The sequence below is a fragment of the Vigna radiata genome, unplaced genomic scaffold (genome assembly GCF_000741045.1).
Source record: "Vigna radiata var. radiata cultivar VC1973A unplaced genomic scaffold, Vradiata_ver6 scaffold_347, whole genome shotgun sequence".
Taxonomy (NCBI): Eukaryota; Viridiplantae; Streptophyta; class Magnoliopsida; order Fabales; family Fabaceae; genus Vigna; species Vigna radiata.
In genome coordinates, this window is record NW_014543238.1 from 186,175 (window position 1) to 199,525 (window position 13,351).

General features: G+C 30.3%; 1 protein-coding gene across 1 annotated transcript; it reads right to left on the reverse strand.

The window, feature by feature from the left end:
* Nucleotides 1-4,339: 4,339 nt before the first annotated feature.
* On the reverse strand, nucleotides 4,340-6,937 carry LOC106753253 (CLAVATA3/ESR (CLE)-related protein 25). Its single transcript, XM_014635042.2, has 2 exons — nucleotides 6,132-6,937; nucleotides 4,340-5,151 (listed from the first exon to the last, which is right to left on the reverse strand). The coding sequence occupies exons 1-2, from the start codon at nucleotides 6,386-6,388 to the stop codon at nucleotides 5,112-5,114; spliced, it is 297 nt and encodes a 98-aa protein (XP_014490528.1). The 5' UTR covers nucleotides 6,389-6,937; the 3' UTR covers nucleotides 4,340-5,111.
* Between the last annotated feature and the right edge of the window lie 6,414 nt (nucleotides 6,938-13,351).

Here is a 13,351-nt window from a genome sequence, read left to right on the forward strand (position 1 = left end):
GTTGATGTATTAAATTTTGATGAAACCAATTTATTATTAACATTAATTAGTAATGCTATTTCAACATAAGAATGATGCTTCATTTACATTTGGTAATGATTTTGACAAGGCTTAATACAACATCGTCCATTATGTGGGTACGATATTTGTTGCACAATGTCCAGGATTTATTATTGATAATGTGTGTTTAAGGTGTTATTTACAAGGTATTTTTTTTCACTTAAAATATCCATTTCAAAATAAGTGACAGATTGAAACATGCCCTTTTGGTGCAGGAACTTAGTCTAAACTACCCACTTAGAATGCCTTTGCTACCACTTTCGTCTCTGCAGCATGACTTCAACCATAAAACTTTTTTTGGAGATGGACTTAATTCAAAATGTCTTAGTACAACTTAATTAAAGAATTTTATTCAATATAATTGACTGATAATAAAGTCTCAGTATTTCAAAATAAGTTGTTCATTTAACGATGCCCTCTTGGTGTAGAAAGTTACCGTAAACTATCCAGTTATAATGCTTTTGCTACCAATTTCGTTTGTGCATCATGGATTTAAACAAATTGTTTCTTGGAGATGAACTTCGATATAATTGTGTTATAAAATGATAATTAACGAATTTTATTGAATATAATTGGTTTATGAAATAAAGCTCGTAGTTGAAAAGTTGTTGATTGAAACATGTCATCTTAGTGCACAAAGTGAGCCTAAACTACCCACTTATACTGGCATTGGTACCAGTTTCGTCTCTGAAAAATGAGTGGAAACATAAACTGTTTCTTGGTCATGGACGTGAGTATAAATGTCTTATTAAAAATTATTTAATGATTAATATTCGTTGTAATTGGTTAATAATTAAGTTGTGAAGTTTAGAATAAGTTGTTGATTGAAAGATGCCCTATTCGTGCATAAAGTTAGCCTAAACTACCCACTTATACTGCCTATGCTACCACTGTTGTTTCTGCACCAATAATTTTAACGTTTCCTTAGGGAAGGAAGTTTAAATCTATTGAATATATTTGGGTGTATCCTTTGCAGGGTGCCATAACAAAGAGAATGACTACCATTGAAGAGATGGCTGGAATGGATGTGTTATGCAGTGACAACCTAGGCACATTAACTCTTAACAAGCTTTCAGTGGACAAGAATATTATTCAGGGCTCTTAATTTTTTTCATCTTAGTTCGAACAATGAAACTGAACATAGCTAATGGTTTGATACAATTTCATATGGCCAAAATGTCATTGACTTACAAAGGTGAATTGGACAGGACATGGTACATTCCTTCAAGCAATGCTAATAATTTACTTCAACTTACAATTTATGATAAAGCACTGAAAAAATCCTTTTCATATAATCAACCTTTACACAGTTACATTAAATCATAGGCTTAAACGAAATAATCCATTTCAATTTGGCAGACATTGATTTAATCCCTACCTCATACATGTCCAACCAATGCATGTGCACAACTTACAATCTAATTATTACATGAACCAAAGCTAACGCAAAAAGACACTCACGGAACGCCGGCGAAAGGACACAACAGCAAGGGCGGTGAGAAGGTGACCGGTGGCCGTTGCGAGACGAATGACGGGTAGGAAGAGCCGCAAAGAGACGGTTCTATCCGCCGGTGGCCTTCTCGAACAGACGGCTCTGTCCGCTGGTGGCCGTTGAAGAGAGACTAACGGTGGAAACGGGAGGACTGTGGGAAGAGTCGCGACTTCTGGGAAGAGACGTGAAAATGGTCGATGGGAAAAGACGGTGGGCAGTTCTCCGGTGGCCGTTGATCGGTGGGTGGTTCTCCGGTGGTTCTCTTCGGAGGGAGCGTTTCTCTCTCTACGGTTCCTTTCTCAAAATCTCTAACGGAACGCCGGCGAAAGGACACGGCAGCAAGGGCGGCCCGTCATGGTGACCGGTGGCCGTTGTGGGAAGAATGACTGGCGTGAAGAGCCGCCAAGGTGGTCGGTGGGAAGACCCGAGAAGATGATGGTCGGCGCCGCTGATGAGTGCATATTTATGCCCACATTTATGTCTTAAAATTGAAATTTTTGATGAGATATTTGTGCTTAAATGATTGATTTAAAGTGAATTTGTGACAATTGGATTTATTGGGTTTGGGAATTAAAGATGCTTAAAATGTGATTTTTAGTTGCATAAATTATTTTGGATGTTCTAATGTTTATTTGTGCAGCTGAAGTTAAAATTTTATTCATTTAAAACATGAAATTGAATGGTCAAAGATGGTCCAATCCGGTCAACTCAGGACTCTTATGCAATTTTGAAAAGAAAGAGATGGCTAAACTACAATTAGAGGAAAATTTTGGACTTATGTGTAAATAAAATAAAAAGGGTTGAAATGTAATTTTAGGCAAGTTTAAATCCGTTAGATATTTCAGAAGATATTTTGAAGAAAATATATCTTAAGATATTTTACTTGATATTGTTAAATAATTATCTTATTTAACTATATCAATAAATACCAAAAGATAATATTTGCCAAATCTTTTTGATTTAGGAAAGATATTATCAAATATTCTCAAAAACTGATTAAATCTGTTGAATATTTGAAAGATATTAGATATAAGATAAAAGATTTTATCAACAGAAGATTCAAAGTCCAAGCCCAATCAAGCCCTATATAAAGATATCCAGGGGAGGCTGAAAAGGGGGAGCTTCATTCATTCATCCACCACTGCTTTCACTTTTCTTTCATTATGTGTTTCTAAGCTCCTAGGGCTATTCTGCTGTAATTTCATTATGGATTCTGAGGTTAAGTGAATTAATGCAATTGTTTATTTTGATTATTGATTTAAGTTGATCTCTCTATGTCTTTCATCTCTCTATCATATTAAAAGCAAAGATTTTTGCATCATTATGTGTTTGAATCTACATGCATATTAATTATATGAGTTCTAGGGTTTCTAGGTTTAATTGAGAATCTACTTTGATTTAATTTAGGAACTTTCACATGATTAAATGGTTTTTACTATCAATTGAGAATGTACTTTGGTTGGTAGTAATAATTTCAACTAAAATCAATTGAGAATTTACTTTGATTGATTAACTTTTAATTTGGTTAAGAGATTTAAGAATAGACATGATTAAACACAATAAACTTGATTGAGAATGTACTTTGGTTGAATTTATTGTGAATAATCTAAAAAGGTCTTGCATTTGATTGAGAATGTACTTTGATTAACTGCATGATCGCCCTCAAATTAATTAAGAATGTACTTTAATTAATTTGAAACTTAAACAATAATCAATTGAACAATGATCTATGAATAACCGATGATGAATCTATTTTGGAAAAGCAGTGGAATTAGCCTGTTTCTTCATAATTGTTTTTAAGTTTTCTATTTGTTTTACAACAACCTTTGAACATCCTCACTTTTATTCTTAAGCATTGCATAGCATTCATAAGTTTCAGATATTCGAAAGCAATTTCGTGTTCGTTGGGAGACGACTTAGGGTTACTTTAGCCCTATCTACTTTCTGGAATACTACTAGGCAATACTGAAGTTGCCTTGAAAAGTAGTATTAATTTAATAGCTTCAACGACAACTTATCAGCCGCTGTGGGTGGACCTCCGATGGACGATGGCAAGGGAGACGACTGACGGCTGGGAGGGTTTCGTTCTCTCTCTAGATTTCCTTCTCACAATCCTTCAAATGAATTTGAATTTGGGAAAGTGGTTGCTTTCAATTTCTGCCCTGCCCTCAACCCGTCCACGTCAATATTTGGTGCAAGTTAGAAAAGGATGCATTGCTAATTTTTTTGAACTATGAAACAGAATTTCCACATTGTTTCTGGGTTACACTTTGTACGAGTGAAACGGGACATTTTTTTTAGAAGAGAAAGAAAGACAAGTATGAAATAAGTATAAAATATGAATATGAAAAACCACTGGTTGCAAGTTCATACATAATCATATATAACTTTTCAACCACTATTTATTGGTCTTGTTCATAAAGTAAACCTTTCTTGGGACTATGAGCATTATATAAGTTATGCTTTTTCTATACATATTTTCCTATAAATAGAGGAAGAAGAAAAATGGTGGGACACTAATGAAAGTAGCTGTGCACTCTCTTTTTCCTATCTTAAATCTCAAGAAAGAAAAAAAAAAGAACAAGTTAAAAAATTTATCCTTTTTTCCCCTTTTTTGTAAACGTGGAATTTGAATCACACTTGCTATGTACACATTCGTTGCTTCTGAATCCAATCAAAGCAAAGGAAAACAAAACAAGAGAAGAAAAAGCAGAACAACATAGAAATGGTTGAGTTCAGGGCATCCTTTAATTTTTCACTTTGAAACATTGAAGACCTCTTTTTTCATTTTGATTTAATAATGATGTTCTTTTGTTAGCACGAGATAATAGGAATCTAATACAGTTTAAAATGTTTGAATGGAGTGAAGAGCAATGAGTTTGAGCACCCCACCAAAGAATCTAGTGAAAAAGACTAACACAAGATGCAAACACCCTTCTTTTACAGGTGCGCCAACACCTTTAAATGGTGGAATTTACTTTTACTTTAGGAACTCATGGCTAATCTTTACAATAAATAATAATAAAAAACAAAAAACAGAAATCACCAAACTTAGTAGTGTGCAAACCAAAGCCAAGACTCTTTGTTTTTTCCCCTAACATACAAGACTTTTGTATAGCCCTCCAAAAGCATGCATGGCTGCTGCTGTTGCTACAACATCTTTCTGGCTTTTAAACTTTAAAGGTACGTTAATTGCTTTACATGCAAGCACTGATCTCCATTCCATTGAAATTTGTGACCCTCTCTCTCATATCACAACAACTTCAAAACACTAAAACACTCACTAAATTTCAGTTTCTGTAGAAACTCACCAAACTATCTTTTCACCTCATTATTTTCTGTGGGACAAGCTTCCTTTCTCCCTCTTTAGGCCACAAACAACTCTTCCCATAACAAATCAATTTCCGCAAGTTAGAGATTAGCCCTTGCTTGTAAGCTACAATTCTAAGAAGCTCAGGGTCAGGGATATATATACTCTCACTTCTCACAACTACATGTCTAATTAACATATTCTGTCATCTTCTGCAAGGTTGCTGAAGCTTGTCTTATTCCCATCCTCCTAAGCTTGCCCAGGTGGTCGACCAGAATTTCCAGCTCTCCTGAACACAATTATCAAACAGTTTTAATCAAATTAGTCTTTAGACCTTAGCTCAGTAACATTGGACGCAAATGAACACAGTTTTATTCAACAAAATGCATTGACAAGTAACCATTATTATCTTTGACACAGTTTATAGCAACTCTCACTCCATGCATGCTTAAAGAAGTAAAGAAAGACACCAAGAAAAGTTTAAAAGTTTCTTAATGAAGAGAAGCGAATGACATGAATAACTTTAGTGGCTCGTGATTAATTAAGAAGTGGAATAAAGTTGTTAGCTATATATACTTTATCTTTTTTATGGGTTTATGTACTAATCTATCATAAAGAGGCATTCATGTTGAAAGAATTTAAATCAACAATTCAATGTAACAGTTAAAAGCGTCGTAACCAACCCCTATAGTTGGCTTTTCTTCATTTCTGTGATAAGCTTCATTTTATAGCAGGAATCACTAAACATGAAATTGATGAGTAAAGTCATTGTTAACAAGTAAGGAATAATCACGTCAGAAATGTGAAAGCTATGATTATAAACTTCTCAATAAGCATGAAAAATCATTAGTAGTACTATATTTGAAAAGAATGAAGTGAAAATTTTAGAGAGAGTTGGGGAAAGCAAAAGTATTATAGCCAAGTAACAGGGTGATCTCATATCCATGACAGGAACAGAGGAGCCATAAACACTCCAAACACTTTATATATAATATTTGTATGGTCTTTTACTTTGAAGTTTGCACATTCCTTTTTCTTTCACACCAACAATATAATATATCCATATTCTAAACTTGCGACATACATACGTACTATTGCTTGTTATCAAAAGTAATGCATGTCTCGGTGGCAGAAAACGCTGGAGAAAAGCAAAACACATCTAATCAACTAATGAACAGAGAAACACAGACTGAAATCAAAAGACACACATGCATGAGAAACAATACATAATCTGTGTATCTTATCTGGGTCAAAAAAAGCAAGACAAACCTGTTGTGAATAGGATCTGGTCCATTGGGAACTCTTCTTTTGCTCATGTAGTTAAAGTCCAATTCTTCACGGTCGACAGGCATATCTCTACCAACTACCACTCCATGCTTGACCCTTTCTTCAGACCATTGTGTAGCTGGTTGTCTTGATCCTTCACCACCACCCAAAAGGAGAAGACAAAGAAGCCCCCCCACAAGAAGTGCTCTAAAGAACTTTGGAAGGAAAAAACTAGTACTAGCTCTAGTACTAGTAGCCATATATGCAAGTCTTTTTTTTTCTTCTCTCTATCCTAATAATACTTACGTGTATATATATATATATATATATGATTATGGGATAGGATAGGAGGAGGATGTATAAGAGATGGATGAAGAGAAAAGAGAAAAACAGAAAAGGGTATTGTTGTTAGTATGATTGCATGATGATTGAAGTGGAATGGTGGGAAGAAGAGAAGAGAAGAGAAGAGAAGAGAGGGAGAGAAGAAAGGGAGAGTTAAGGGAAGGAAGGAGTTTTTTTACTGCGAAGGATTAAGGGTGTGGTTGGTTTTCTTTATAGGTTGGAGGGATTATGTTGCACTTTCTCGAACTGAGAGAGAAGGGCTTAGCTGGTTTGGAATCGAGCGTGACATGGAGACAACCCTTGATTTGCTTTATACGGAGAAAGCTCCCAATACGACACCATTCTTTTGCTTTGGTGTGAGAGTGTGTATTTTCATGCAACTACGGTGCCAAAAGACTCCTTATCCTGTCATTCTTTACGTACAATGTTGTAAAAGGAAAATAATAGGTTGCCTTGCTTCTAATCTTATGACATCTTATGTTATGTTATATACTTTCTCTCTCTCTCTCTCTCATTCACTGTCTCACCAATCCTCACCCAAACAATATATATACTTCACTTCATATTCAACATCAACATGGCTAATATAATAATATGCTCATATTCATCAAACAATTAAAAATCGATTTTATGATATATTTTCAACGTGGCTTTTAATTGATATGTTTTCTTATTCATTCTATTATTTTTATATTCTTTTTGATACTCATTAATTACATTATAGGGATCATATTGTTTTCTTCTAGACAAGACTAGACATGTCCACTTTTTAAACAAAGCTATATAAAAATGGTTCGATGTCATAGGTCACACCGTGTGAAGTAATTTTTATTTAAACTTTTCATATCTTATATATATATATATATATTGTAAAATCATATATATAAGTGAAAAAATCGATTTAATGTTTGTCTTGACTTGATAAGCTATATATTAGTCAACAAATTTGTAACACAAAAAAACATGATATAGACATTATAGCTTAATTTTGTTTTTTTCACTACGTCTAATCATTTTTCACGTTGACAACTTTATTTTTATATACCTATCAACATATCTTATTTTTCTTTATCGCCCTCTTTTTTTTTATCACTGCATGACCTATCATATAAATTATTTTCTCCTTTTTATCTCCATTAGGTGTTGAATAGCTTATAAATTACATAAAAATATTTTTCTCATCCAAAATATCATACATATTGTTTCTGTGCTCATAATCTTGAATAGAATTGGAAAGAAAAATATATAAAGACATAGAATACACATGTACTAGAAATGAGGAAAAGTTGATTTTCTTGCTTATTTTGACGGGCTAAAAGGCTATAATGAGAAAGAAGAAATTATACAAATTAAGCAAATCAAATTTTACTAAATAAATGAAAGCTTTTACTACACATCTTTCTAGCATAATTTTTGTTTTCATTCTATGACAAAACCCTATTTAATATTTGAAAAAGAATAGCAAAATAATGAAATGGAGAAAATTTTTGATGAGAAAGTCGGAAATTTGAATTTTGATTTTGTCTGAAGAGAAAGTGAAAAATTGATATTTTGGTCTGAAATAGAAGAATAAGAGATATTAAAAGGAAGATTCTGACATGAGAATTGATTATATATTATGGTAAAGAAAAGCATTTGAAATAGAGGGAAAAGAAAAATGCAAGTTAGGAAAGCTGCAATTGGAATATTTGGTTCTCTCTTGGACTGAAACTTGTTATGCCACACGCCACACAACTACAACAAAATCAAGTAACATGCGATTGAAAAAGGAGCAATCACTCTATACCATAATTTGACCAATAAAGTAAAGCTACAAAAAGTAAATTAAGCATAAAAAAAAGTACAAAATAAATTAGATCATACTGTAAACATGTTAGATTGTGTGGGCATTCCATATTCTTCTCCATCATTGCTACAATGGCAAGAGTACAAGTTTCCCTTCAAATTATAAACCTTGTATTTAGTATTGTGTTATGTTAAACTTTTGTATCTTATTGTAAAATATATTATAAATTTGATCTTCATTGCACAACAAGATTAGAAGATTACCCATTATAATATTTAAATATACATTTTACAACAGAAAAAAATTCTCTCCTTTCTCTCTCTTCCTCGCTTTTCTCAAATCCTGTACTTCCAACACTTATTCATATCTAAAAAACCATATATGCTCATCTAAAAAAATTAAAAAATAAATAAAAAACATTAATGGCCCACATACATATATGCTTTAATATATCTTGTTGATCACTCACTTCTAGTTGCGGCTCCAAATTATATATATACTTGTATATTTTCTCTAAATCACAACTAGAATGCGTCTGTTGTCGAAATTGACTCCTTAAATCGATAGGTCAATGCATAAATAATATTAGAAGGATGTTTTACGAATGATTAAGTGTAGAAAGTCATTAAATCGTAACTAGACCTACTAAAAAGTATAAATTCATATAAATAAGATATAAGTAGGTAAAACATTTAATATTTTTCAACTATTATATTATTGCATTTATCAAAACCAAAACCAAACATTTATTTGAGAGTCGAAGTTTGTTTTTCGAGAGTCTAAGTATGTTTTTCAAATAATCGACCGAACAGAAACCAGAAAAATAAAAGATAAAATGCACGAAGAAGGGCCTTAGTTAGAATAGTTAAGGGATTAAGAATAATCTGAGTACATTACGCCGAGATATATACATATTGAGGTATATATATTTCGAGCGACAAGAAATATTGTTAAAATATGTTCTAATTATAGTTTTGATACTATATTAGAAAGTGGCTTTAAGTCTAATTTAACCTCACAAAACCAGCTTGTAAGGTGAGGTTTGCACCCACTTATATATTATAAATTGGTCGTATCTCTAGTCGACGTAAGACTTCTAACAAACTCTATCATAAAATGAACTATATAAAAGAAGATGAACATATGCATAAGAAAATTATAAAATAGAAGCTATGATGGATGAATAAACTTATCCCTTTTATCTTATGGTTTCCATAATCAATCTTTTATACCTTTTATTTAATTAGCATGTAAAATATGTTGTATAGTATTGGTAAAGTACAAGTATAAAATCAGAAGTCTGACTGAGGAAAATCTACTTATTTTGTGAGTGAGGAAAGTCTAAAATAAATGATAAAAAGGTGTAAATTTTAGTTTAATATTTTAGAGAGATTGGTTTGTAGCATTAAGAAGATTCGTTGTAAAAGAAACTATAGAATATTACAAAGAGAAGCTGGTTCCTTTGAACGAGGGCTGTGATTAGGGGAATATATATATGGGACGTCCCACATCTTAATTACTCCTTATGGCTGAAGAATATGGCACATTTTGTCTTATCCATTGTGCATGAATCTTACAATAATGAAAAACCAAAAGTGATTTTTGTTGGAGAATCCAATGCTTTTTACTGTAATAGCTTCACGTTGAAGACACAGAGAGTTATATTCATAGCAGCAAGTGACGGATTACTACTACACTCTAACAAGCTTTAGGAATTTATGCTTAGCTTTGCCTATTGCACATGTTTGAGGATGTCGAATATATCATTACATATATACACTTGACAGTGATTTATACCTGCGAACATCTACCAAAGTAAATCAATTCAACAGTTGCAATAACCCTATATAGCCTCCTTAAGCTCATTTGCTCATTGCACACAACTTTTTCAACTTTTCCCATAACAGATGGCTAAAATTTATATGCTTTCTCTGCTTTGCACGAATATTTTATCAGTAAAAAAAACAGTGACATCTTCATCTAGAACATCACCAAATACTGCATCAGATATATTCTTTTCACTCATCGACCATTTATTTATTCTAAAATTATATCAAAATTTCTTTTCAATCGTTAAATGTAATTCAAATATATAGGTATGGTTAATAGCCTTTAGCCCTTCAGCTAATATGTTTGATGAAATCAGTTCAAATAAAAAAAGATTAATTAAACTAGATATGAAAGAAAGTTAATATTAAATTTTTTAAAATATTTCTAAAAGGTACTAATAAGTTTTAAAAGTCTATTACAGATTTTATTTCTTAATATGTTGAAAAATTTAATTATTGAACTTTAGTTTTCTACCAGTATTGTATTGGTTTACTTTTTTTATTTATATAATTATTTAATTGTTTTATAATAAGTATCTTTTATCATGAATTTAATGTAATACTTTTATATTTTTTTTCTTTTTTATTATTTTAATAAAATCTTCCTATTATCACCATACATGAAGGCTTATTTACAAATTGGTCTAAGTTATATATATATATTTTAAAATCTTGAATGAGACACTTTATCCAATAAATATATAGACAAATAAATATATACGTTTGGAATAACATTCTCCTACCACATCCAATATAAAAATCACATCAGCATAAGATGCAAAAGTTATTAATGGATACACTGACAAAATATGAATATGTGACATTAAAATTTAATTACGTTTAACAAAAAATGTTTCCGTGAATTTTAAATGTCTAATTTAATTTTGTTATTATTGCTATTGTCTAGGATTGAAATTGACCACTCATACCCAATTATTCGAAAGGTAATAAAACATCTCTCTCAAATTCTGACTTTTTTTTTTTAAGTTTTTACAAATATTAATCCTATTGTTATGGAACAAAGGAAACATGTGTGTTGGAAAGACATGACTTCTATCCATAAATAAATGTCAAAATCTTGTATGTGACACTTTATCCATGCATAAATAGACAAAATAACTGGTGTATTTAGAATGACATTATCCGACCATGTATCCAATATAAAAGTCCTGTCATTGTAAAATACAAAAATAACTTTTGTTGTTTCTAATATATAAGAGAAAATAGAGATTTTTGTTTCCTATTGAATTTAAATGTATATTACAATCCTTTTCATAAATTTTTTAGAGTATATATAACTCGATTTCCTTTATTAATATCTTTGTTTAGGATTGAAATTGACCACTTATTACCCAATTAAGTAAAGGGTAAGACACGTCTTTCTCAAATCCTAATATTTCTTAATTAAGTCTCTAAGTTGACCACAATAGGAAATGTGTTGGAAATTCATACCAAACAAGATTGTGCATAATAGTAACAATTAGATTGAAAAGTGGACAGACTATTAAAATAGTGCAATTTAACTTTTAATTTATGGATATGAGTAGCTTTTAAAAATTTAAGTAGGTAAGATGTGTGTGGGATCAAATTTCACAAAAAAAAAAATAGTCATGTTTTAAAACATTTTGCATTTTTTTTTACGAAGAAGTAGGTGTTAATTATTTAAATTTGTTAATTAACTTAATAGTTTTGCTTAGAAATAAGTTTAATTGTTTTTCTAAAATTAAGGTGAAGTCTGCTAATTGTATTTACAAGTTCGGTTTTGATATTTTATGATAAAAATTTTAATTACTCTCGATCGTAGTTTCTATGTTATGTTTTTTTCGGTTACTTTTTTATTTTTTTTCTCAAATGAGTTTGTAAAAATGAAAAGTGGAAACCGTTAAGTCATTGTTATTAAATTGGATTGACGAGATTATATTTAAGATCAATTGTGACGGTTGGATGGAATCATTAAATAACATAAAATATGTAGAGTATGTTATGTGGAGAATTTTTAATCAAAAAATTAATTCTGAAATATGAAATTAAGGGTTCACAAAATTAAGATTCATCAAATGAAAATTAATAGACCCAATTACTCTTATTTTTTAACTTTTAGGGACCGGAAAAATAAAAGTAAAAAAAACTTATTTGAAAAAATCCAACATGATAAAATTTTATTCATCAATTTAAATAAATTGTTTATTGATTAATCATGAATTTCATTTTGGAAAAAGAAGTATTTTTTTTCTTATTTGAAAAAATTCATCTATTCCATATTAATGGAAGTAATTGATATGTTGTCATATGATATTAGAATTAACGATAAAATTTATATCTATATCGAGACCAATATCTGTAACATTTATTTAAATTAAATGAAACTAAAGTTCATAAACTAAATAAATACTTTACAACATATTTGAAAAAGAACAAGAAAAGTGAAGATTCTGAAACTGAGGAAAATCACATCACTTATAATTTGACTGTATAGCTGATTCTTCATAATTCAATTTAGAAATTTATTAGCTTTTGAACATCACAATCATAATTTTCTCGATTGTATTTTTAAAGTTAATAATATATAAGGTTTACTCAATATTAAAGTTGAAAGAAAGGATAGAAAAAAATTGTGAATTCAATTTTCATTTTTTTCACTACATTATAAAAAATTATTATTATCTTTTTAATTTAGTCAATATAATAATTAATTATTTTTTATGTTTAAATATGATTTTTGTTTAATGATTTTTTTTGTAATGATAAAATATGAAATCTAAAGTTAAAAAATCTTATTCATATTTGGAAATTCAATTTCTGGGGACTGATTTACATAATTTTTATACAATTTACTTATAAGTTGAAATTAAACTGAACTATATTTTACGGTTCGATCAATACTATGTACATGCAAATTAGTTTTAATTATTACTTATTAGGAAATTAAGTACAGAAGCCTAAGAAGCCCTAAGTACAAGAGCATCATTTTGAATTCATAAGCAATTATAAGTCAAATGAATTTTCAATTGACTAAATACAACATTTTCCTAATTCTGTCTATATACGAATCTTGAATGTTTCTGTCAGTAGAAGCTACAACCAAGGTCACTAGGCGTGCTCATCTAAAGGATAATGAATACGTAAGCTATTCTATATATATCACTTTCATTTTCAACTCATATTAGGCTTTTTGTTTAGCTTATATATAACGTACTTATATATATATATATATATATATATATATATATATATATATATATATATATATATATATATATATATAT

Coding starts and splice junctions, on each gene's coding strand:
- LOC106753253 (XM_014635042.2), bottom strand. CDS start 6,388: ATGGCTACTAGTACTAGAGCTAGTACTAGTTTTTTCCTTCCAAAGTTC. Junction 5,152..6,131: donor CCAGATCCTATTCACAACAG/GTTTGTCTTGCT, acceptor AATTGTGTTCAG/GAGAGCTGGAAATTCTGGTC.